This window comes from Bison bison, unplaced genomic scaffold (genome assembly GCF_000754665.1).
Source record: "Bison bison bison isolate TAMUID 2011002044 unplaced genomic scaffold, Bison_UMD1.0 scf7180017864518, whole genome shotgun sequence".
Lineage (NCBI taxonomy): Eukaryota > Metazoa > Chordata > Mammalia > Artiodactyla > Bovidae > Bison > Bison bison.
The window spans coordinates 7,855,212-7,881,731 of record NW_011495071.1 but is presented as its reverse complement, the minus strand read 5'-3'; the positions used below and the strand labels follow the sequence as shown (position 1 = coordinate 7,881,731).

Here is a 26,520-nt window from a genome sequence, read left to right as displayed (position 1 = left end):
TGTTAGTGTACACAAGTTATTTCCAAACTTTCAAACAATCCTGCAGTGTACAACCTTGAACATATCTTATTTTGCAAATGTGTAACTATGTCTGTAGTATAATTTCTAGAAGTGGAATTGCTAGGCCAAAAGGTATGTACACTTATAATTTTGATAAATGTTGCCACATTGTCCCCTGTAAAGACTGAGTTGCCCCCTTGTTAAGATTGTACTAATTCATACTCCCAGGGTTCCCAGGTTGCTCTAGAGGTAAAGAACTCACCTGCTAAGGCAGTAGTCTTAAGAGACATGGGTTCAATCCCTGGGTTGAAAGATCCTCTAGAGGAGAGCATGGCAACCCACTCCAGTGTTCTTGCCTGGAGAATCCCATGGACAGAGGATACTGGCAGGTTGCAGTCCATGGTGTCCCGAAGAGTTGGACATGACTCAATCAACTTAGCACACATGTAATTCTTACTCCTACCACTCTAATGGCAGAAAGTGAAGAGTAACTAAAGAGCCTCTTGATGAGGATGAAAGAGGAGAGTGAAAAACCTGGCTTTAAACTCAACATTCAAAAAACAAAGAACATGGCATCCAGTTCCGTGGCAAATGGATGGGAGAAAAGGAGAAACAGTGGCAAATTTTATTTTCTTGAGCTCCAAAATCACTGCAGATGGTGATTGCAGACATGAAATTAAAAGACGCTTGCTCCTTGGAAGAAAAGTCACCACAAACCTAGATGGCAGATTAAAAAGGAGACACATTACTTTGCTGACAAAGGTCATTATAGTCAAAGCTATAGTTTTTCCAGTACTCATGTATGGATATGAGAGTTGGACCATAAAGAAGGCTGAGCACCAAAGAATTGATGCTTTCAAATTGTGGTGCTAGAGAAGACTCTTGAGAGTCCCTTGGACAATGAGGAGATCAAACAAGTCAGTCTTAAAAGGAAATCAACCTGGAATATTCATTGGAAGAACTGGTGCTGAAACTGAAGCTCCAATGCTTTGGCCACATGATGCTAAGAGCCGACTAATTGGAAAAGACCCTGATACTGGGAAAGACTGAAGGCAGGAGGAGAAGGCGGGCAATAGAAAGTGACGTGGTAGGATGGCATCACCGATTCAATGGACATGAATTTAAGCAAACTCTGGGAGACAGTGAAGGACAGGGAAGCCTGGCTTACTGCAGTCCATGAGGTCACAAACAGACATGACTGAGCGACTGAACAACAACAATCGTATGCTCAGATTCAGTAGTTGTAGTTTTGTGATCTTGAACTGGGCACCTAGGCTCATGATGCCTCAATTTCCTAATCTGCAAAATAAGAATATCAATGAAGACTGAATGACCTAATCCAAGTAAAGTGTATTCTCTCTCATTCAGATAGAAACACTTTCTTAGTCACTGGTGAATATACCTCCTCTCAAATAAGCAATTTCCTTTCTCCAAACAGGTCCCCAATGGAAAACATTGTGTTAGTTGTCCCCAAAGTCCTGGAACTAAGAAAAGAATGGTAGCTGGGTCATTCAGACTTGCCCATAGGAAGACTTGATCATCACTGAATGGCGGACAGTTCAGAATCCTTAGATGTTGCTTTCTTTGGTGAAGGAAGGGCCAAGTCCATTACTCTTCTATGGGTTGTCATTCCCTCCTCCAGGGAATCTTCTGGACTCAGGGATAGAACTCAGGTCTCCTGCATTGCGGGCAGATTCTTTACAGTCTGAGCCACCAGGGGAGCCTTCTGTGAAGGCGCCTATGCATTAAGGAGGCAGTGATTACATTTCGCTACTGCCCCTTTCATGAATTTCCATTCCAGAAAAAGTAAGTATAGCTGCATCTATGACTAAAAGGACTTTAAATAATTGCCCCAGCATGAGCAGCTAGCTTTCTGCAAAGGATTAGGCTGTAGTCTTGGCCAAAGGCAAAGACTGGATAATTCGGGAGCCTTGAGCTCTTTGGGAACAGGCACTGCATATTGCTTTGCTTTGTATCCCCTATGCTGAGTAGTGTCTATATCAGCTCAGTTAATGTTTGTGGAATAAATGACCCTTCCCAGCTTCACTCTTGGACCTTGGGATTTATACCCAAAGTGTTTTATTTTGTCAGAGTTGCATGTCCTGGATTTTTATAAAAATACATTTTATTTAAAATCAGCTACATTGTCTCCATCTGAAATTCTACAAAGTGAGTATCAAAGTGTGCATCTCTCAAAGAGAGAAAGATGATAGGAATAATTCCTATTTGATAATTACCACTTCACCCTGTTGAACCTTGAAGGAAATGTTGCACTAAAGCGTTTCCTTTCCCTTTCTTCCTGGTCACCTCTAACTTGTACTCTTATATAGTACTCTTCTGGCCACTTTGACCAGCTGATGAGAACTGACTCAATGGAAAAGACCCTGATGCTGGGAACGATTAAAGGCAAAAGAAGGGAGGTGGCAGAGGATGAGATGGCTAGATAGCATTACTGACTCAGTGAACATGAATTCGAGCAAACTCGGGGAGACAGTGGAGGACAGAGGAACCTGGCGTGCTGCAGTCCCTGGGATTGCAAAGAGTGGGACAAGACCTGGCAACTGAACAACAACAAAGTCGTCTTCTGATTGGTTTCTTTCTTTCTTTCTTTTTTTCTGATTGGTTTCTTACCTTCAACCTCTGTGCGCATCTTTATTCAATGAGCATGTACTGAACATCTACTTTGTACCAGGTATTATGTTAGATCTGGAGGTACAAAGATGCTATGTTACAAAAATTCCACAGAAACTTGAAAAGGAAAGAGGCCTTTGAGAAACAAGGCTTCAGTATTGCCCACACATTAGGTACATGAGGCAGTGTCAAAAAATGACTGGCCAGGGAATTACCTGGCGGTCCAGTGGTTAGGACTCCACGCTTTCACTGCTGAGGGCCCAGGTTCAATCCTTGGTTGGGGAAATAAGATCCCACAACCCATGAGGCATGGCCATAAAAAAAAAAATGACTGGTAAGATCATATTAAGGAGTTTGGAATTTATTCTAGAAAGATTAGGGGGAAATGGATAGATTTTAAACAGGGACTGATATGATGGAATTTATGCCACATCACTTGGCAACTGGGTGTAAGGAAGCAGGCTGATCTTGAAACTAGAGGTAGAAGATGAAGTGATGATATTTCTGACCTCTTCCCATGGCTTCAGACTCATTTGTCCACACGTAGTAGTCCAGATGAAGCGTGCCTAGGTAGTGAACATAACAGGAATGAGCACAGCTTCTGGAGCTACTTAGCAGATAGAATGACTTTTGGTGTCCATTTTGATCTAGAGGATGAAAAAGGGGTTTGTCTCAGGTTGTCAGCTGGGTCAATCCAGCAGGTGGTGATACCACCAACTAAGATAAGGACAACAGGAGGAGGAAGGTATTTTTGCTTGCAGATGATGAGCTTGGTTTTATTTATTTATTTTTAAAATAAGTTTATTTACTTTTATTTTGGGTTGTGCTGGGTCTTTATTGCTGTGTGGGCTTTTCTCTCATTGCAGTGAGGAGGGGGCTACTCTTCTTTGTAGCTCACAGGCTTAGTTGCTCCCCAGCAAGTGGGATCCTCCCAGGTCAGGGATTGAACCCCTGTCTGCTACATTGGCGGGTGGATTCTTTACCACTGAGCCACCAGAGAAGCTTGGTTTTAGAACAGTGGAGTTTGATATCCTGTGAGATCTGCAGGTGGAGTTGTCTAATAGGCAGTTGGAATCGTAGACTAGAGCTCAGGAGAAAAATCTAAACATACAGATCTGGGACTTGGAAGTATGAAGAGGGTTGCTGAAACTATGGGCAGGAATGAGACCACACAGAAGGGTGTGTGTGGCACACAGAGGCAGATGGGTCAAGAATCGAATCAGAAGAAACCTATCTTCCTATTGGGTAAGCTAACAAAGAGTAGCCAGTGGAACGAGACTGAGAAAGGACGCTCAGGGTGGGACTTCTCTAGAGGTGCAGTGGTTGACTCCATGCTTCCACTACAGAGGGAACTAAGATCCCACATGTTGTACAGCAGAGCCAAATATATATATATATATATATATATATATAATAATTCAAAAATGAAATATATAAAAAAAAAGAATGATCTGTGAGTAAAAGAGGGCAAGAGGGAAGCCAAGGGAGAAGGAGCTTCAAACAGAGGAGCTATAAACAATGTCAAACGTAGCAGAGGGGTCCAAAAGCAAAAGGACTGAAGAGTGTTCCTTACGGTGCCAGGGAAGTCACAGGTGAGCCCAAGGAAGATGAGAGTCTGGAGTCGGACTGTGTTTGGTCGAAGAGAACAGGGAGAGGGCAAGAAGCTGGTGGAGGCAACTTTGGAGAGGCTCAGCCATAAAGGGAAAGAGGATTTTAGCTGGATCCCCTTAACACCTGGTTAAGAGTTTATTTCTTTTTTAGCTATTATTATGGTTATTATAAAAGTAACATACACATGGTAAAATTTTTCAAACAATAGGAAAGAGTATAAAATAAGAAGTGTAAATATCCTTTCCTTTCCTCAGAAAGGAATCACCCTTTTAAGTTTGTCTATTACTTCAGAATATAAACAAATATATATTTATTCATTTATCTGTATGGATGTACACACGGACACACTCACATTCTTTTTTACTCAATGTGATTGATTATACCATACAAACTATGTACTATGCTTATCCCTTAATCTTTTTCACTTAACCATACATCCTGGAAGCCTTTCTGTATCTTTCCAACCTTATCTCCCACTCTAGTTCACTCTGCTCCTGCTGCTCTGACCTCCTTGCAGTTCCTGGAACACACCGGCACACCCACACCTTAAGGCTTCTGCACTGGCTGTTCCCTCTGCCTGGAATGTTCTTCCCTCAGATATCCTCTTGGCTCACTTGCTCACTTCCTCAGACCTCTACTTAAATGTCACCTTCTCAGAGAGGCTACCACTGTCATTCATGATACCTTACCCTATTTTGTGTTTCTTCACAGCACTTGTATCTCCGGACTTGTTTCACATCAGTCTCCCCCACAAGGACATGCACTCTGTGAAGGGAGGGACCTGGTCCACTTCACTGCTCTGTATCCACAGCCTAGAACAATGAAAAGTCACTCAGTCATGTCCAACTCTTTGTGACCCCATGGACTGTATGTAGCCCGCCAGGCTCCTCTGTCCATGGGATTTCCCAGGCAAGAATACTGGAGTGGGTTGGCATTTCCTTCTCTAGGGGATCTTGCTGACCCAGGGATTGAACCTGCGTCTCCATGTAGGCAGATTCTTTATCGTCTGAGCCACCAGGGAAGCCCATGCCTAGAACAGTACCTGACCTATATGTACTCAATAAAATAGGAAAAGGCATATACACCTGGCATAGTATCATATTATGGATAACAACATAGTGATTAAGAGTGCAAGCTCAGGATTTCCCTGGTGGTCCAGTGGCTAAGACTCCACTCTCTCAATGTAGAGGGTCAGGGTTCGGTCTGGTCAGGGAACTAGATCCCACATGCCCCCAACTAAGACCGGGGCATCCAAATAAATTTTAAAATAAATAAATATTTTGTTTTTTAAAAAAGAGTACAAGCTCAAACAATTTGGGTTCTAATCTTTATTTCTCAGTAGGTGGGTACCCTTGGATAAGTGAAAATATTCCCTCCTTGTAAAACAGGGCCATACTAGTGCCTAACTTCCTGGATTGTTGTGAGGTTTAATGTGTGAAAATATGGAACATGCTTAGAACAGTAATGGCATGTAGCAATTTTTTTTTTTTTGGCCACACTACTTGGCTTGTGGGATCTTAGTTCCCCGACCAGGGAATTGAACCTGGGTCCCAGCAATGAAAGTGCCGAGTCCTAACCATTGAACCACCAGGAAGTTCCCAGCAAATTGCTAATAATTTTGTTCACTGCTATAATTGTTAGTAATATTCTGCTGCTGCTGCTAAGTCGCTTCAGTTGTGTCCGACTCTGTGCGACCCCATAGACAGCAGCCCACCAGGCTCCCCCGTGCCTGGGATTCTCCAGGCAAGAACACTGGAGTGGGTTGCCATTTCCTTCTCCAATGCATGAAATGAAAAGTGAAAGTGAAGTCGCTCAGTCGTGCCCGACTCTTAGCGGCCCCATGGACTGCAGCCTACCAGGCTCCTTCATCCATGGGATTTTCCAGGCAAGAGTACTGGAGTGGGGTACCATCACCTTCTCCAGTAATATTCTAGAAAGATAAAATATTAATAGTAGCTGCAACCTCAGTGAGCTCCTCTTCTTATCTTTCTTCCATTCTTCCAGCCTGTCTTCACATCTTCTTCATGGCTGCTTCCTCTGTCCTTCACCCGTTAGACGCTGGTGTCTCCTGAGTGCTTTTTGTTTCTCACATTCTCTTAGAGTGAACTCATGGTTGTAACTACTACCCCGGCGGGAGAGCACCCGAACTGCTACCCCAAACCGCACTGCTCCCCGAGGCCTAACTCTGGCATCCAGACTGCTTTGAGTATTTCCATTCTAATTACTTGTTAGGTTGGATGACTCACTGAAGTGTGGGTTCCTCAAGGGCAGGAATAGTTTCTTGGTTATCTTTGTCTCCGCTTCTCTAAGGGAGGTGCTCTTGGTAGGGACTGTTTGTAGGTGCTCAGACTCTAGTGGAAAGAAACAGACAACAAACAAGTCACCATCGTACAAGTCACCATCGTAAGTCAACTGGTGACAAGTGCTGTGTAAGTAGGATGAAGAGGGTGGAGAACCGGGAGAGACTAAGGTGCAATTGTGTATGAAGGCTGGCCAGTGGAGACCTTTGGGTTAAGGGGCTATTTATTTGAACAGTGTGCTGAGGAAGTGAGAGGGTAAACTAAATGATGTCTGTGGGAAGAGTGTTCTGAGTATAAACTGAAAAATGCAGATGGCCTGAGGTGGAGTGGGTTTGGGACAACAAAGAGGCCACTGTGGCTGGAGTAAGGTCAATGACAGGAACAGTGGGAGAAACGAGTTGTGCCAAGTAATGGGCGAGGGGGTGCTTCAGATCCCACAGAGAATTAAAGTGAGATGATGTGCTACTGGAGGGTTCTTCACAGTAGACTGACCAAATAGTCAATTTATACTTGAAAGGATCACTTTGGTTGTTGGTGTAAGAATAGACAATAGAGAGGCAAGGGTGAAGGTGGGGAGGTCTGCTGGCAGGTGACTGCTGCGGTCCAAGTGAGAGGTGATGGAGTCTTGGCCTTGGGAGGTAATGTGGAGGTGATGAGAAATGAGCAGACTCCAGATATATTTTGAAGCTAGAGTAAGGGTTTGAGGGGGGCTTCCCAGGTGACACTAGTGGTAAAGAACCTACCTGCCAATGCAAGAGATATAAGAAATTTGGGTTCAGTCCCTGGGTCAGGAAGGTCCCTTGGGAAGGCGTGGCATCCTACTCCAGTATTCTTGCCTGGAGAATCCCATGAACAGAGGAGCCTGGCAGACCACAGTCCATAGGGCTTCAAAGAGTAAGACACAACTAAAGCAACTTAGCATGTACACAGGATTTCTTGATGTATTAAATATAGGGAGTGAGAGAAAGAGGAGAAACAAGGATGAATAGATAAATAAATGAATAAGCGAATTATATATATATATTCATTATAGAGTGATACACTGCAAGGGCTGCCTAGGTCAGAAAATAAAGAAAGGAGAAATGCTAGGAGAATTAACAGAAGAAAGAGGATTCAAGATACAGTCACATACTTCCATTCACTTAAGAAGTGTAAAGAAAGATAGGTCAATAAGTTGAGAATGATTAAAGGGAAAGTATTTTTTCTTGTTGTTTTTTGTTTTTAAGATCTGTAGCTTGAGAAGTAGTATCAATGAAAAAGGAAAGAAAAACTGCTTAATGAAGATGCTGCCAAGTTTCTGAAAAGATCACCTACATTCATAGCCTCACTTCCTTCCTATCTTCCACATACTCTACAAACACTATCATCTGCCCACTCACCACCTGCATTGAAACCACTGCCATCATAAACTCCCATGACCTTCTAGTTGCTAAAACTCATGGAGACTTTGTAGTTCTTGTTGTACCTGGTCTTTTGCAGCATTGCTGAACTTCTGGAAGCTCGCTTCCTCTCACACTCTCCTTCTGCTTTTTCTCCTACTTCTCTAACCTTGCTATCTCAAATCCCTTCTGTGGCTTCTTTTCTCTGTCCACCCCTAAATGGTGACGTTTCTCAGAGTTATGTTCTCATTATTCAAATAATGAACTCTTTTCATTATTTCATTCATTTATTCAAATACTGAATGCTGACTACATACCTGGTGCAAGTTGTAGGTGCTGGGGGTATAGCAATAAACAAAAGCTGCAGAATCATCTGCCTTCAACTTCTGGAGCTTACTCAGTCTTCCTAAGCAATCTCATCTCATTAGCCAGGCCCCAGTCCCCCCACCCTGTGCTTGTCACTTCCAAATTTACATCTCCAGCACTAATCACTCTTTTTAATTTCAGACACACAGAACCAACACTTGGTCAGGCATCTTCACTTGTATGTCCTTAAACTAAATTCCTGTTTACCCCAAAGTATGCCTCTTTCTGTATAGCCTCCACTAATTACACCACTGTGCACTCCCAATTGCTCATTTCTCTTCAGGATAACTGCAATTAGTTCCCAGTCTAATCACCCTCTGATAGAAGACTGATCTTTCTTAAATGCAAATCTGACCATATTACTTCCATCCTTAGAATACTTTAATAATTCTTATCATCTTCATGATCCTTTGTTATTTGGTCTAACTTTCCCCTCACCCCTTGCCTCCAGCACATCTATTCCTTTTGTTCCTGTCTTATGGACTTTAAATTCTCTCCTACGATCACGCTTTGGTGCATGTTATTCACTCTGTCTAAAAAGTCCTTGTTTCCCCTTTTGGTATCTAACTTCTAGAGCCATCTCAGGTGCCATGCTCTCCACCCTAGCCTTCTTCAACCTCTCTTGTGTACGCAACCATAGCATAATATGCAGACTTCTATCACTGATCTTTACATGGTGTATCATAATTGTGTGATCTGTAATTGTTTATTTTGCTACCGCTTCCCTTTGAGCTCTTTCAAGGTAGGAAGTGTGTCTTTTATTTTCGGTATCTCAAGCACTTAATGACAAGAGTGTAATACATGTTTGTTGAACAAATAAATGAAACAACTGAAAATGGGGAATGGGTGGGTCTCTTCAGCTGAAGCGTGGAAAGGCAGAGCATCAAGCGCAAAGGTAGAAGGATCGTTTCGGACAGAATGTTTTAAATGTTCTCCTCCAGGAGGAGAAAGGAGGGAAGAGTATAATTAGAAATAGATCAGCTGAAGAGGGGGAGGAAACTGAAGGCGTCTGTGCTAGATAGTTTCTATTTTTTTCTGAATGTAGTAGATAAGTCATTCCTCTTTTCTTGAAGACTTGTGTGTGAACAGAGGTGCATAACAGTTTCTTTGAATCTCAACTTGCATACCTACCAAACACTGGATTCTCTTCTCTATCCCATAAACCTAACCTCTTGTGAAGTTGTAAGAGCCAAGGGGATCACGTAATATAAAAGTCTTTGAGGTCTTTAGGTAAGTCAGTGGACCTACTGAGTCTCACTTAAATGACTTTAAATCCATGCAGTTGAACGCTGCTAAATTCCAAAACCCTTCTCATTTTATCATCTTTTAATATCTTTTGTGTATTATCAAGGCTGAAGTTCCTAGTATTAAAAACATTTTGCTTGTCTCCAGAACTACTTTGAAAAAATTCACTAGACTTAACATTACCATATAATTTTTATTTTTTTAACTACAGGCAGAAAGAGGGTAAAACTGAACAATGTTATCCTCCCACTGAGATGTCTATCTTTTCTTGAGACATGCTTAAAACCTAACTAAATGGTCTGAAATTGGTTTAGGATTCCTTTCAGTCACCAATGCTAACCCATCTTAACACACAAGACTAGAATTCAGTTGGTCTAAATAAGAACAAATTTTATCCATAGATGGGATGGAAACTTTAGGTGAGGATTAAGGTCATGGCCAAGGTACAAGAGGAGGAAGTCTGAGTTAATTATAACCTAGGTTCTTCAGTCTTAATTCTAGGAAGCTGTCCCTTAGCTAGATGGACAACTTGTTGATTGAGGGATATTCTCAGAGGAGCTGGAAGCTACCAATTCCTGAATTCTGAGATCAATTTCCACAATTGAAGATGTTAGCACTGAAAGACTAGAATTTATTGTCACTTGAAGAAGCCTTTTGAGTCACAAACATTTGGTTATTTTCTCTCCAGCAATCATGACTGTCCTGGAAGATGTCCCAAAGGTAATTTTTTTTCAAGGCAGTTTGAGTAAGGCTGTTTTGATATGTTTTTTACTCTATAGTACAATGCAAGCATTATGCTTAATTTATTCCTAGACTTAAAAAAATACCCACTGTATATCTTTTGGTAGATAATTAAGGTAAAAACCCAAACAAGCAAAAGCATGAGAACACAGCCATCACTGCACAAGGCAAAGACGTCATAACCTGTGACACAAAAATGTAAGCCTGCTTTAAAAGCTGCATTTATTAATATCTCTAATGGGTGCAGTTATATATCAAGTTTAAAAACTGGAAATTTATTTTGAAACATTATGGGTAGAGACCTGGTAGTTAAAGGATCACTGGTTAATTTGACTTTTAAAATAATTAGGATTAGCATTTAGCATTTTCTCTTTAGCCCTATTCTCTTCTCGGAGTTCTGTCTAGTGACATCTAGAAAATCCTATTGCTTAAGACCCAGGAAAAATTATGGGACTCTAAAACAAATGATACATTATGAATCATTACTTGTTCCTGCTGAAGTTGAAGTGTCTAGTGAAACTCACATAGTGCCTCACATAACTCATGAGTTAGAGTTCAGATGTAAGTTTGTGAATAAACACATAAAAAGCAAACCATCCCCCTCTCCCATTCCTGCCCTCACAGTGCAATAACCGGTTTAAATATCCGAGCATAGAGAGGATGTAGTTAAGAGTTAGGAAACCAGGAATCAGGTCCTGCATTCCAGTTCTCTAACCCTGATTCACTCATCTCTGGCCAACGGTTCCACTTCATTTCATTCTACACTGAAAAGTGAGGAGAGCAAAATTTTGTTTAAAAACTTCTAAGCTAAGGGGCTTCTGCCAACTTGCATAAGGCCTTTGCCTTAGCTGAGGCCGGCAAATAAGGAAAACATGCAGCGATAGATGCCATTTTAAGAGAAAAGAAAGAGTTTTGCTGCTGATGTGTCCTTTATGGAGGCCTTCCCATAGACTGCTTTGAGAGCCTTGCTTCTCAGTCTTCAGAGGCCGCTTTCTTCTGGGATGGGTTGATGGGGGGCCAGATGGTGATGGTGGAGTAAACAAACTCCAGGGTCTCAAATCCAGGGCCATTTGGCTCGAGTGTTTACCTTCAGTGCAGTGGGGTGAAATTTGGAGCCTCCAGTTAAGTGGAAATTAGTTTCCCTCATGTAGCAGTAACGTGGCTATCATGCAATAAGGCATCCTTCTGCTAGAAATATTCAATATTCAGATGAAATCATAACAGGATTCAAAGTAAGGCAATGATGATCAAAACATCACTGCTGATAATATTTACTTGGCTAACATTACTTTAAAAACAAAAACAAAAATCCTGGGCTTATATGGCTTTCTTTCTATGCCTCCACCTGAAAGGTCATTAGAAATGGTAACCATTTTTCTACCATCACGTTGGAATTCACTGTTATCTCAGAACTATATCTATTCACTTGTTCTATTAACTTCCTTACCCTCTTGAGACCTAAAGTGAGATGACGTCAAGGTAAAAATGTAAGTGATCCTTAGGGGAAACAATAGCCATTTTAACAAGGAGGCTGTAATTCAAAAAGCATCCAACAGTGTTTTAATTGCTTTTGGACTTGACAACACTGGAATGTATTACAACTTCAAGGCTCTAAACTTTTTTACTTTGTGCCATGAGTTCAACATATAATTCCTATAAAAATCCTTTCATGGTCTGCGTGTGTAAATCCTATCAGGAAGAGTATGGTGCTACAAACTTAGGTATGATGTGCTTCTTTGAGCTCTATGAAGGACATAAATCCTGAAAGGCAGGCGTGGCAGAGAAAGAGGGAGTTAAGATGATCAATGCCGAAGGAGTTTCTAGGATTTTCAGATTTCAGGCTAGGTCTTCTGTAAAGGAGCTTCTGCTGCCACACTCTCACTCTTCCCTCCGAGGCCTTATGAGAAGGCAGCCCTGGGTTAAATTAACCTTGCTTGGTAGTGAAGGTCTGCTAATCAGAGGTCCAAACCTCTGAGGTTCAGAGTTAGAGGTTGAGATGCAGGAGTGACTCAGCTGGCATCAGCTTTGTAGCAGTCTGAGCCTGCAGGCTTTCAGGAAATGAGTCCCCCAGGCCTGCATCTCCCTCTGTGGCAAACTGCCACTAAACTCTGCTGTTTATCAACCTAGCACCAAACACAGTAAGTTAGAGTTTGCTGATTTACTGTTTGAAAACCTATGATATACAAGCCAGATAGACAATGTGATAGACTAGGATTACAAAGCTGAATTAGACACTGTACCTTCCTTAAAAAGCTTATAGTTTAGCAATGGGAATAACAAATGTTAAATGTGTCATTAGGGTACAATGCTGTGTGCTGTTAAGAGGCCCAATAGGAGGACAAAGGGAAGCAGTTTACAAAAATCAGAAAAGACTTCTCGAAGTACAACAGAGATATACAGGTAGAAAGAGGATAAAGGCAGAGGGAATAGAATTTATAAAGGTACATATTCATTAATGGATAAATTAAATTATTCATCACATCTGTATTGAGTGACTATGTACTTGAAACTTGGGATGTATCAGTGAACAAAATAGATTTTTAAAAATTTCTGGCCTTTTGGGGTTTGCATTTATTTTAGCCAGGTAAATCAATAAACATAACAAACCAGTAAATCATGTGGAATGTTAGAAGTTGAAATTTTTGGAAAAAGGCAGGGCAGGAGAGGGGTATTTGGAGGGAGGTTTCTGGCAATTGTAATTAGGATGTTTGGGGAAGCTCACACTGAAAATACTGCGTGAGGCGAGGAAGCCAGCCCCGGGAGTACCTTGAGGGAGAGCATTTCAAGCTAAGTAATCAGTAGTGCTAAGGCAGGAGTTGCCTGGTATGTTTAAAGCGCAAGGGGGCCAGTGGAGCAGCATGAGAAAGAAGGTGGAGGGAGGTGAAAGCCAGATCTTGTTGGGCCTTGTAGCCTACTGTAAGCCTACTCAGATTTAGCTTTGAATCTGAGCAAGGCAGGAACCACTGAAGTATTCTGAGCAGAGGAGTGACATAATCTGACTTACCTTTTGATAAGATCACTTTGCCTGAAGTAAAGAATGGACCACAGACAGGAATCTTGGAAGTGGGAGGCCATGTATAAGGGCATTTCAGCAGTCCCCGTGAGAGGACAGCACTTTGGTGTTAGCAGTTGAGGTTGTAAGAGACAGACATATTTTGAAGGTAGAACCAATAGGACTTCTTGAAGGATTGATGTGGAACATCAAAGACAGGAATCAGGGATGACTCCAAAGGTCTTTAGCCTTGGCAACCTGAAGGACAGAGCTGCCATCAGCTAAGAGGGAGAAAACTGTGGAGCTGGTTTGGGGTGGGAATGGGGAAGAAAATCAGGAGTTCAGTTTGGATATATTGAGTGTCTATTAAACACCCAAGTGGAGGTGGAGAGGCATATAAGCCTAGAGTTCAGAGGAGAGGCATAGGCTAGAGCTATAAATTGGAGAGTTGTCAGTTACTGTGTCAAACCCTAAGCCTAGATGAGATCTCCCTTTAAGGGAAGTTTTTAATGGAATGATGGCGGGGAGGGGTGGGCGTGCACAGGGAGAACTGAGCCTGATGTTTGGAATAGTTCAAAGGAAAGGAGACCAGAAAAGGAACTGGAAAAGTGAGCAAAAAGCAAGGAAGGAGGAAGGCCAAAAGAAAGCTCTGGAAGTCTATCAGAGAGTGCATCAAGCAGGAGGAAATAGCTGAGGCCAATTTTACTGAAAGATCAAATGAAGTGAGGATTGAGAAGTGACCCATTTAATGTGTCAGAGCTGTTTCAGTGGAGGAGTAGGAATAAGTGCTGGATTGGAATGGGTTGAAGGGAGAAAAGGATTTGGAGATATTGAATACTGATAACTTTTGAGGTGTTTTGCTGCAAAGAGGGGCTAATTTGGAAAAAAAAAAATGGGTTAGATAATATATATATACACTCTTAGGAATAACAGAATAGGGGGAGAAACTAATGATGTAGGAAAAGGGCAGAAATGATAGCAGCACAGACCTTGAATAGAGGGACTGGCTTTAAAAAGGAGCATAATCTAGGCAAGGTAGAGAATACTTATGAGTGCAGATAGCGCTATGTGAGATGATGCTGTGGGTCAATGGAAGTTCTCCAATTGTTTCGGTTTTCTTAGTGAAGTAGCAAGCCAGGTCATCAGCTGACACAAATCGCAGCCCAGAGAAACAGTGTGGTTGTCTGGTAGCACTAAGCGCCTTCTTAAGGTTTTGATCATGAATATAGTGAGGCTAGCCACCTTGGCTGTTTCCTCCAGCTGCACTCAGCTACACGGGCGCAAGTACAGACTAAGACTAAGCGGATTTGGCCAAGGATGTGGTTTTGGCAAATGAATACAACAAAATGAGAGGCAAGGCAGTTCAGGGTTTAAGACAGAGATCCTGAAAAGACTATGGAATATAAATAAACTGGGTAAGGAAGGAAAAGAGGACATCAAGTGTGAGGGAGGTGTCAATTTATTGATGGTCATGGTGACTCCAAATTAATAGTTCGGCTATTAGAGGGAATGGGCTGGAAAGATAAGTAACAGGTGATCAGAGAAAAGGTGGACTGGTTGAATTTCTTGGTAATGACAGGAATGAGTGCCCAAGGCAGGTGAAGACATAACTGTTGGACTTTTTAAGGGAACTGAGGATAGTTTGTTGGAAGCATCAGTTATGTCAAACTTTAGCATGCATCAATTGAAACAGATTGCCAGATCCCACACCTAGGTTCTAGGTAGGGCCTGAGAATTTTAAATTTCTATGTTTCCTTTCTCTGAAAACTACTGATCCATGTGTATGTTGAAATTACCCAGAATTAAGACAGAAATAGTCTTGTAGAGTGACATACAGTCAGGAGAAAAAAAATTACCAAGAAATATAGAGCGGCCTGGTGAGTGGTAGAAAACCATGACAATCAGGGGCAATGGGTACATAATCTGAAAATTAAAGCTTCGAGCCTTATGGGGACTGGTTAGAAACTGTGGCTGAAACCCTGATTGGTAGCACAATGAGATTAAAGCAAGGCTAAGGCATATTGTCAAGGCTAAAGGCCTGGCATGTATTTTATCAGTATTTTAATAGTATCAGGGCCTTTCATTTGGCAAACAGGCCTGGTAAGGGAATCTCTGGTGGAAGTGCTATTGTATTCATCTGAAAAGTGATCATGGTCATACCCAATTATATTTCAGTAGAAATGAAAACCACACTAATTAGGAAATATTAAGTCTCACAAAACTAGGTATCACTTTACATAAGATTAAGTAGCCTGACATCTAATGGGATAAAAAAGCTTAACAGTTTGATAGCAGGGCAAAGGACTGAGGATGTACAACACAGAATGGAACTGTGATTCAACGGAGGAAGTATGTAAGGAGTAAAGGAGGGGCAGAGACTACGTGGGATCACCCCTGGAGCCCAACTGTGGTCCCATTGATTATGGGATCCTAGCCAAATCACCAAGTGTTTCTGATGCTTAGTTCCTGACTTCTTAAGTAGATCTACCATTTATGCCACATGTCTCAGAGGAAAGCTGAGGGCTAAATGAGATAGTGCTATACAAATATGATATGTTCCCCACTATCTCTGGTCTCACTTCACTATCTCTGTAATTGGAGTCAGCTGTACTGTGCTCAGAACAACCTCAAATGCACCAGATCTTCTCTCATTCACTAGTTTTGCAAGACTGTTTTACCTGCTCAGTATACTTGTTCCATTTTTCTTGGTTCTTACTTTTCTGGTTTACTTTAGATATTAGGTCCTCTGACAGCCTCCCTTTCTTTGGGACTCTGGGTTGAACTCTTCCATTCACACCTTGCACTTTCTTCATTATAGAACACCACACGTTACCCCAACTTAGAGGGTAACTTAGAGTAACCAGACCAAGCTCTGTGAAACAGTCAACAGTCTTGTTCATGAATGTTTCGACCATTCAGCATACCTGCATTTAGGAGGTGCACCATAGATATCTGAAGTACACTGAAGTTGCCAACGGCAAAAACCTGACACAAAAAACTTCAAAGACAGCCTGAACGGTTCTGTGCTACGAGGCAAGACATTTGGGGTTTAGGAGGTCAAAATCAACAGGCCTGCAGAAATGGCTGCTTCATGGAGTCCACTGCTATTTTAACACAAGAGAATGCTGTACATACACTGTTAGCCACCACACACCAGAGGTATGCCAGATGGCAAAGGAGGAGGAAGTAGTAGTGAAGTGAGTAGTAAATATTTATTTTGAGGACTTTCTGGTGTGACCATGTGGTCAAAACAAAATCACATTACATATCATGAATCAACTACACTCTGTAGGTTCTTACTAGTGCCAGCGGACCACATAATACCTTTATATTAAAAAAAAATTAATTGCACTACTCACTCACACATGCACTAGAGAAACTCATGAAAATCACCATTATTGTAGTAGGGTTTTCTCAGTCTTCTGCTATGCATATTTTAGGTTACTGAATGCTTTTGAAAAGAGGTAGTTTCAGTTTTGACCACCTGCAGCAAGCTAGGCATTATCTCACAGTTCAGAGTAGCAGTGTCTCCGTGGAGAGTTCTTGCCTATCATGAAGAAAAGCTGTGCCCTTTACTGGCTGAAGCAGCAGCATTTTGAGCCAGCTGGTGAATTTGGGATTGACTGGATAAAGGTTCAATACTGTTAAAGGATTAATACTATACTGTGTGCCATGCTTTTCCAACAGGCAATCATCTTTTGGTTATCAACAGCTGCTATTCCATGTTGTGCAGTGGCTGCAAAAGAGTCACCACAGATTCAGAAATGTACCAGTGAGCTATTCATAGATGGTAAGAACCCCAGGAAATGCCAATGAATGATTAAATCATTCCCAATCCTCAATAAAATGGCTCAAGATGACAGACTTATACCAATCACTTACATTTATTTCAGGACATAATATACTATTTAGACCCAAGGACAGTGCTAAATCATAACTCTGTTAAATACCTACAGGATATTTCATTTTTGCGAAGATAGGTCCTTAAAAACTGGACAGATTAATAATATAACAAATATCAAAATCAGATGAAAAATACGTTATTGCTCTCATTCACTCTGTCCTAATGTTAAAGATGTTACAAAGATATACAGATTATCATCATGCTGTTCTTTTGGGAGCCTATATTCAAGCTGATAATAAGGTGTTGTCAAAGGGATCTTTCTCTGATTTTTGCAAAGAAAAACAGCCCAAATTGTATTCTTAATGCTACGTGATTTAACTGTATCATGCTTGGCACATGGTATTATTTCGCCTACTGGAGCAAGTTCTCATTTTCTCAAAGCCTTCCCCCCAGCTTTTCTAGAAATAAAGCTTAAATATCATTTATTTCAAGCTTTCAGAATAAAGTTAACCTCATTTATACAGGTACCAGGTTGGTGTACTCATATATATCTTTTCCAATTGCAGGCTAAGCAAAGGCATGCATTTAGAACCATATTAATATATTAAAGCGAAAGACAAACCAACTTAATGTCAAGAGAAACTGTGACCTTCCATGTAGTGTGTGATAGAGAAACACTGATTCTGACACATTGTCTTATTTTATTCAAATAGTAGTCTGCTCACACGTGGTCCAAGAACACTTGAATAATAAAGCAAATATAATCACATGTTAAAAATTGGTCTTCAAACATCATAGCCAATGATGCCACGCTTGCCTATGATCTCGCCAACATAAAACCACATCCACACCTCAGTGGCCACCAAACCATTCAGTAGAGCTTCCTGAAAAAAGAAGCACAAATTTTAATGTACTTTTTTTTCCTTATATATTTAAAACTATTCTTTTCCAGGATTAAGTGACAGAGAATATAAGGTTGCTATTCAAATTAGAGGGCAGTTTTAGTCAAAGTCAAGAATTACTGATGTTAACTTTAACTGCTGAGAACCCTTGAACTTTCAATTATGTAAGGTAAGTAGTCCAGAGCTTATAAATTCTTTCAAAGCATTCTTTGAAGACCTGAACTGACTTAACCCTTTCATTATTAGTTTATGAGACACTTTATGAGCCCTGAAACAACCCACATCCTGGAAATAGCTGCCACATTTAGAAAGGGCATTCATATGAAAGGATGGCTATAGGAAGGCAAGTCTCTGAACAGACATTTCTGTCTGGCCAAAGAAAATCTGTTGCAAGATGAAGTATTCTCTCTTTCCCTTTAGACATCATTTTTATTCATTTATTATTTGGTTTAATTCTTTCCAGGTATTCAGCAGTTACTCAGTTTCAGAAAATGTACACAGTTACAGAAAACAGTGTTTCATACAAGCACAAATATGGATCTTGAAACTCAAGTTGAAAAACAAAACCTTTCCACAACAAAATCGGGCCTTTTTCTTTTAGCACCTGGAAGTGAATTTTCCCCTTCAAATGAAACCAGAAATACTGGAAATCTCTTGAAAAACAAATATATTTTCTAGAACGCAGGTTCTAAAGTCAGCAATAATTTATTTCGGCTTTTTGTATCCTGTGCTTAGATCAAGCAAACATAAAATCCCAGTTCCAATTCTTTTTTGGGGGGATGGTGGTGGGGGGAGTGTGCCGAGAGGCATATGGGATCTTAGTTTCCTGATCAGGAATCGAATCTGTGCATCCGACACTGGGAGTATGGAGTTTTAACCATCAGTCTGCCAAGGAAGCCTGCAAATTCTAATTTTATGGTCTTTAGATTTTATCTCCACTTTTCATATCATATGCTTCTAGGTTTTGGTGTTTTTATGTCCCATGAGTGTTAGTTACCTGATTGTGATATAGTCCAAGAAATCTTTTGGCCAAATTGGGGAAAGTTTTAGGACTACAGACAAAAAAGTACAGAATCAACAAAGCAAGTCATCCTATTTTAATGCACTAACCCCAAATAGGAAACAAAAAAAAGTTACCCAGTAAAAAACCACTTCTTCATTATAAAATTATTAAGAATATAAGACATAAAACAGTCCAATTATTTCAACCCAGATGACAAAGTTAGAAAGATAAATATCTTTCTCTGCAGTCAAAAAAGAGATCATCTCTCATTATGCTGGTCCCAGCCTCACTGAAAAATACATATATTAATCAAAACAATCAGAGAAATCCCAAGGGAAGACATTTTCTGTACGCACATACGTTTTCATTTAGCCCATAGTTACCTTAACAGTGAGCTGTTTGAAGCTACCGGTTTTAGCACTGTTGATAATTTTTTTCAAGCTCTGTATTGCTGTAGGGATCTCAGCAGGGGTTGGAGGAACCAGCTCAACCTTGGCATAGTACCAAAACGTGGCCAATCGAGGCTTCGAGTAAGTCACAGCAGCTGGAAAACAAAACAAAACAAAACACCAGGATGAACTCACTAGAGACCGAAAGAAGCAGATGTGTGGGCTGGACACAAATATTTATTCATGCATCACATTCATTCACTGCTTATACCAAATGTGCACCCGGTGTGAAAAGTCAAAGCTGCTCCCTGGTAACCAGAGGCTTTTAAAGATACAGAACACCTGTGTCACAAGCCAGTTCAGTCAAGCAGGCAGCTATAAGCACATCCAATTATGCCAGGACCTCACCAGTGGCCAGTACCAGAATACTGGTACTTCATTTATTAATGGCAAATCTAGTTAACTACAAAGTTACTAGAGTTGGATTCAAAAACAAGAAAAGAGCAGCAATGTAACCATATTTTCCTGTAGAGACAAAAAATTGGGGGGAAGTGGTGAAGGGGAGGGAAGAAACTAAGTAGAATGGCACCCTTAGGAATAAGATTAAAACTTGTCACAATATTGGCCACAAATCCAGATGGAATTATACCAATTAGTACCCATTTTGGGTATCCTCATCAATGTGCTGGATTAACAAAAGCACAGCTGCTCTTCCTTCAAAATACCACAAATAGTAAAAATAAAACCTACATGTATTGTTAGGAACAGCCAAAACTTGAATCTGTTATTAAGCTGAAATTCCTCAGTAATAGTAAACAGTATTTACTATTGCAGGAAAAAAAAGATTTTTAATGAGGTTAGATGGGAGACTATGATAGTGATTCAGGAGGAGAAAGGTATTTCACATAAAAAATTACAAGACAGCATAATAAAAACTGCACAAATACATAAGCATCCATCAAGTGTCTGCTGTTCAAAGACTGATAATCCAAAGCTCCTGGCACTTCCCCTATTATTAACTGCCTGTATTTAGATATTTCACTACTCTTAAAATTACTATTTCCATCATCCTCTGGCTTAGGGCCATGGGTAAATCTTCAAGCAGACACAAAGCTCTAAGAGAGAATTCTAAATAGAACTGCCAATGCCTGTAAAATGGTGTTATCAAAGAGAACAAAGTCTTAACAGTCAACAAACTGTCTTCAGGTTCGATGCACGATACTGGATGCTTGGGGCTGGTGCACTGGGACGACCCAGAGGGATGGTATGGGGAGGGAGGAGGGAGGAGGGTTCAGGATGGGGAGCACATGTATACCTGTGATGGATTCATTTTGATATTTGGCAAAACTAATACAATTATGTAGTTTAAAAATAAAATAAAAAAATAAAATAAAATTACTGAAACACTTGGAAAAAAAAATTATCTTCAACACACAGATATAATACTCTTAAAAAATACAAACAAATCAGTACAATGTATACAAACACTGTACTTAAGTTAGTAAATTTGCTTCTCAGGGAGCATAGGTTAAAAAGTTTGAGACTGCTTTTACATGTATACGAGGGATGAACAAAAATAAGTCAATGAATGGTGGATGATGGCAGCTAGGTTTCTTACTAAAATAGAGGAGTTTTAGATGAGGGAAAAACATATCCAGTGGTACTGGATTAGAGTTGGAGACATTCAGTATGAATTCATGTTTAGTTGATATACAGGTGGATCGATATAGAAACAATTACAGTTGACCCTTCAACAACATGTGTTTGAACTGTGTGGGTCCACTTATATGTGGATGTTTTTCAATAAATATGTAATACGGTATTTCATAATCTGAGGTTAGTTGAATGAATGGATGTGCAACTGTGGATATGGAGGGCCAACTGTAAAGTTATATTAGGATTTTCAATTGCATGGGGGTCAGTGTCCCTAACCCCCACATTGTTCAATGATCAACTGTGTGTGTCTACACACCCATGGGTGAGTATACAGATGGTCCCCAATTTCAGATGGTTCAATTTACAACGTGAAAGTGATACACAATCAGTAAAAATGAATCTTGAATTTTCATCTTTTCCCAGGCTAGCCACAGGGGTACCATACTTTCTTGTAATGCTATTTCAATGCTGGGTACTGGCAGCAAGCTGCAGTTGACAGTCAGTCATGTGTTATGGGGGTAAACAACCAACACACATTCTGTTTTTTCACTTTCAATACAGTACTCAATAAATTCCATAAGATAATGAGATTTTTTTTTTTTTTTTAATAAAAACAGGCCTTATGGTAGGGGATTCTGCTGAACTGTAGGCTAATCTAAGTATTCCAAGATTAAGGTAGGCTAGGCTAAGTTACGATGTTTGGCGGAATAGGTGTAACACATGCATTTTCAACTTACAATATTCTCAACTTGTGATAATTTTACTGGCATGTAATTTTCTTATTAGTAGAGAAATACCTATATACAGATACCTCCTTGTCCACTGTCAGGGCCTACAGGCAATGATATTCTAGTACAGCCGTCCCCCCTTATCTGTGATTTTGCTTTCTAGTTTTACTGTCTGTAAATATTACGTGGAAAATTTCAGAAATAATCTCTAAGTTTTAAATTGTATGCCTTAAGTATGATGGAATCTCATGCTGTCCCTGCTCCATTCTAATGTGACATCACAATGCCTACATCATGCTCCTCACCTCATCCCATCACATACACATAACATCTCACTCACAAGAAGGGTGCTGCTGCTGCTGCTGCTAAGTTGCTTCAGTCGTGTCTGACTCTGTGGAACCCCATAGACGGCAGCCCACCAGGCTCCCCTGTCCCTGGGATTCTCCAGGCAAGAACACTGGAGTGGGTTGCCATTTCCTTCTCCAATGCATGAAAGTGAAAAGTGAAAGTGAAGTTGCTCAGTCGTGTCCGACTCTTAGCGACCCCATGGACTGCAGCCCACCAGGCTCCTCCACCAATGGGATTTTCCAGGCAAGAGTACTGGAGTGGGGTGCCACTGCCTCAGTACAAAAAGATATTTTGAGAGAGAGAGCCCATGTCCACATAACTTTTATTGCAGTGTTAGTCACTTAGTCGTGTTTGACTCTTTTCGACCCCATGCACTGTAGCCTGCCATGCTCCTCTGTCCATGGTATTTCCCAGCAATACTGGATTGGGTTGCCATTTCCTTCTCCAGGGGATAATCCTGACCCAGGGATAGAACCCAGGTCTCCCACACTGCAGGTGGATTCTTTACCTCCTGAGCTACAAGGGAATTCCTGTGGCTTGAAGCCCTGAAGCCCTTTATCACAATATTTTATTACAATTGTTCTAGTTTATTATTGTTGTTAATCTCTTACTGTGCCTAATTTATAGATTAAAATTTATCATAGGTATTATAGGAAAAAACTAACATTTAGTACTATCTGTAGTTTTAGACATCTGTCAGCGGTCTTAGAACTTATATTCTGTGAGTAAAGGGTGATTAACACAGTCGAGTAGCAAGGAACATACCCAGTATCTAGATCTTAGCTTCAAAATGCAATTGTCCAATAAAAGGAACTAGGGGTCCTTGGAGAAAGGGCAAATTCTAAGGCTGGGGCAGGAAATACATGAGTCTGGGAAATTTCCTGGCAGTCCAGACGTCAGGACTCAGTGCTTGATGGGGCCCAGGTTCAATCCCTGTAGGGGAATTAAGATCCTACAGGTCATTTGGCATGGCAGGAGAAAAAGCTGCAATTATCTCACAGTACTGGAAAGTACAGGGGGATGTCAAAGGGGCAGAAGTGCCAAACTGACAGGGTTCTCAATGGCCAAAGCTGGAACAACCTGAGAAACAAAATAAATAATGTACTACTGGAGGTACAAGGTACGAAATAAATGTACCTGAGTCCATACAGTATGGACTGAACAAATATTAACTAATGGGGAACAGACATATCTTTCTCACAGAAGAAATTCTATTTAAATATATGTAGATATTCCCTCCTAGAGGAGATAGAATCCTGACTCTGCCTCCCCCAATTTAGTTACTTTTTAGAAACTTAGTGAAACTGCCTTAACCAAGTGGTGAGAGCTAACTGCACTAGTGAGCACGTACGGTTATCACTTGTTGATGCATCCTGACATGTGATTAGGGGGCTTCGCGTCTGTGGTATTCTTTCTCAAAATCCATAGCTCCATGGAGCTTCCCTGGGGGCTTAGTGATCAAGATGCCACGTTTCCTCTGCAGGGGGCGCAGGTCTCCCTGGTCTCGGAACTAAGATTCCCCCAAGCCACGAGGTACAGACAAAAAAAGAAAAAGAGAAAAAAGAAAAAAAATCCATAGCTCCAGACTCATTATGACAAGACCACCAGACAAATCCAAATCGCGGAACATCTTTATAGGACAGATACCTAGACAGAGACCTTCATAAATACCTTGAGACTGTCAAGGTCATGAAAGGTAAGGAAAGATTGGGAAACTGTCACATACACAGGAGACTAGGGAGACTGACAACTCATTGCACTGCAGTACCCTGTATTGGCTCCTGGAACATAAAGAGATTAACTGGAAAAGCTGGTGAAATCCAAATAAAGTCTCAAGTTTAGTAAGTAGGAAAAAAAATAAAAACAAAAATCCCCAGACTCTATGATCTTTTTTGGGGAAGTCCGATCAAAAAAATTACTTATTTTTGTAAGCTTCTTTGTCCTCCAGGAGAATTAACAGATAAAATCAGTAATTTTTTTAGACATTTAACATTAATACCATAGAGTTAAGTGACAAAGCAGCTCCACTTTAACATTCTGGCCCAGTTGAGTTCTCCTGAGTACTTCTGAAAGGATAACAACGCTTATCTTTAAATTCTTCATAATAATAGAGGAAATGGTTGATATAGCTCACAATTAAAATTATCTTCACATTACTTTTCTTTTTGTAAATTATTATTAAAATTAGTTTGCAATTCCCCAAGATGCTCCACCAAAAAGATGTGAAAGCCATGGAAAGTGAAAGTGAAGTCGCTCAGTCGTGTCTGATTCTTTGCGACCTGATCCGTGGACTGTAGCTCATCAGGCTCCTCCGTCTATGGGATTCTCCAGGCAAAAATACTGGAGTGGGTTGCCATTGCCCTCTCCAGTGAAAGCCATGGAAGGAGGGTAAAAAATCCATCTGAAATTTGTGATTATAAATATTAGCCTCAAATCATCCATAAAGTCCAAATAATGAAGCCACTACTACTTCTCCTTGTATTATGTAAAAAAGTAGAGCTTTATCTTAGTCAAGTTGCAAACGTAAGTTCTTTGGTAAAGTGTGTAAACTGATAGTAATAGTAGTGGACCATGGGTTTCTGTAGGAGAGGATCAAGTATTTATAGTATCTGACACTGTCAGGCCTTCAGTAACTCATTGTTCCACTGCTGATGAAGAAAACGGAGGAGACAATGAATAAGAAAATACCGATCGCAGTAAAATAGGTTCAAAAATTTACACGTATTAAAAAATTCATTCTATTTACTTTCATAATCAAATCTGAGCGAAAGCCATTCAGAGATCTGTGTTTCAACCACTTACTAGAATACAGCACATACAGCACATAGCGAAGAAGCTTCCGTCTACTTAAGTGATCTCATTTGGGGGATAAAATGAACAGCTTGCAGACATGAAATATTTACTGAGAAGACTACCATTCTGGGGTATGACTATTCAGGGTTGTTCTCCAATACAGCGTTCCACCCGTGAAGGACGCATTCAGCTTTTTCAGAGTATCCCCACGAACGCTAAGCAGTGATAATAAACATTACTGTTTACACATATCCCTTTCTGTGTTTACCGGAGCAGGAATACTCGACCGTAATGCTCAGTTCCACCTAAAAATTTCCTTAAAGGGGAAGCATTTCAGTATCTGGTCAAAATAAAAAGCAAAGGCAATGTTTCGAAGGTCATCCATCCTTAGAAATTCTGCAGCCTTCCAAATACTCCAGTGAGAAGCAGACAAGAGGATGGGACCGTTATTTCCACGCTTTCACGTGTTTCTGCCCGCCGTCTCCCTCGCTCTCGCAAAAAACCCATCCCTTCCGTATTCCTCCTCCTGGAGGTCGAAGGGCGTCATGGCGGCTGCAGATAGGCAACCCCGGCTGTCTGCACATTCCCTCCCCTCACGGTCGCGGTCAGAGTTCAGAACCTCTGGGTAGCAGAGAGAACCCAAGCCGCAGGCCTGGCCAGCGGAAAGGTAGAAAAGAACCGTAAATCTGTCTTCTCCCTCACCTCACCCCACCCCTCCCTCCTCACTTCAGGCCCGGCCGCGGCGCCTCCCCCCGGCCGCTCGAGTCCTCTCCTCCGGCCCTCGCAGGCCTCCCCGGCGCCTGCCCGGCTACCCGTGCCGGCTGGCTGACGCCCCCGCTCACCGTTGACCAGCGCCGGGGCCTTTTCTGCGAGGTTACGGACAAACTGGGCCATGGTCCTAGGACGGAGAGCCCGTCACCCCGACTGGCCGGCTGAATGTCACCCGCCTGGAAGGACCTGCCTCAGGACCCCGGTCCGCTTCCAAGGTCAGGCCTCCCCTTTCCGCGCCGGTACGAGATATTTAGGTTTCCCACTGTCTTTCCGGCATCCAGTGGGCCAGTTTCTTTTCTTTAGTCACAGAGGAGAAAGTGGGTACGAGAAGATGAGATCAGAGAGCAACGTAAAATACAACGGAGTTCCGCGGAGAAGCAGGCATTTCTCTGGGCAGCCGCTCGCAGAGGCCCGGGAGGCCGGCACGAGGAGGGAATGCGCATGCGCCGTGCGCCTCCCGGGCACCCCGAGGCGCAGACCTCGGGTGTTTGGGGTAGGTCTGCAGCTTTTTTGAGAGAACGAGACGAGTTAGGGCCGGAAGGCACCGCTGCAGTTTTTCTAGGCCAACGTACTCGTCTTACAAAGGCAGAGAGGGTCCTAGACCAGACACGTAAAGTTAGGGGCGGAGCAGGCGCCACAACTTGTCACCTGACTCAGCCCATTGCCTTTAGTTGACCTTTTGTAATCCCTGTCTCCCTTGACTCCTGTATCAGGATTGGAATCCAGTTCCCCTAATTCCCTAACCAGCCGCAAGGAACTGTGCAGATACAAGGGACAAAATCACATTTACCTAGGGCCTCCAGTCTGTCAGCTTTTTTGGA

General features: G+C 41.5%; 1 protein-coding gene and 1 long non-coding RNA gene across 2 annotated transcripts; both read right to left on the bottom strand.

Moving 5' to 3' along the window:
* Positions 1-682: 682 nt before the first annotated feature.
* LOC104981369 lies at positions 683-7,184 on the bottom strand. Its single transcript, XR_824362.1, has 3 exons — positions 6,489-7,184; positions 4,932-5,054; positions 683-717 (listed from the first exon to the last, which is right to left on the bottom strand). It is a non-coding gene; the product is annotated as an uncharacterized LOC104981369 (long non-coding RNA).
* A 10,606-nt stretch (positions 7,185-17,790) lies between these two features.
* ATP5L (ATP synthase, H+ transporting, mitochondrial Fo complex, subunit G) lies at positions 17,791-26,085 on the bottom strand. Its single transcript, XM_010830418.1, has 3 exons — positions 25,771-26,085; positions 19,398-19,558; positions 17,791-17,993 (listed from the first exon to the last, which is right to left on the bottom strand). The coding sequence occupies exons 1-3, from the start codon at positions 25,820-25,822 to the stop codon at positions 17,895-17,897; spliced, it is 312 nt and encodes a 103-aa protein (XP_010828720.1). The 5' UTR covers positions 25,823-26,085; the 3' UTR covers positions 17,791-17,894.
* Positions 26,086-26,520: the final 435 nt, after the last annotated feature.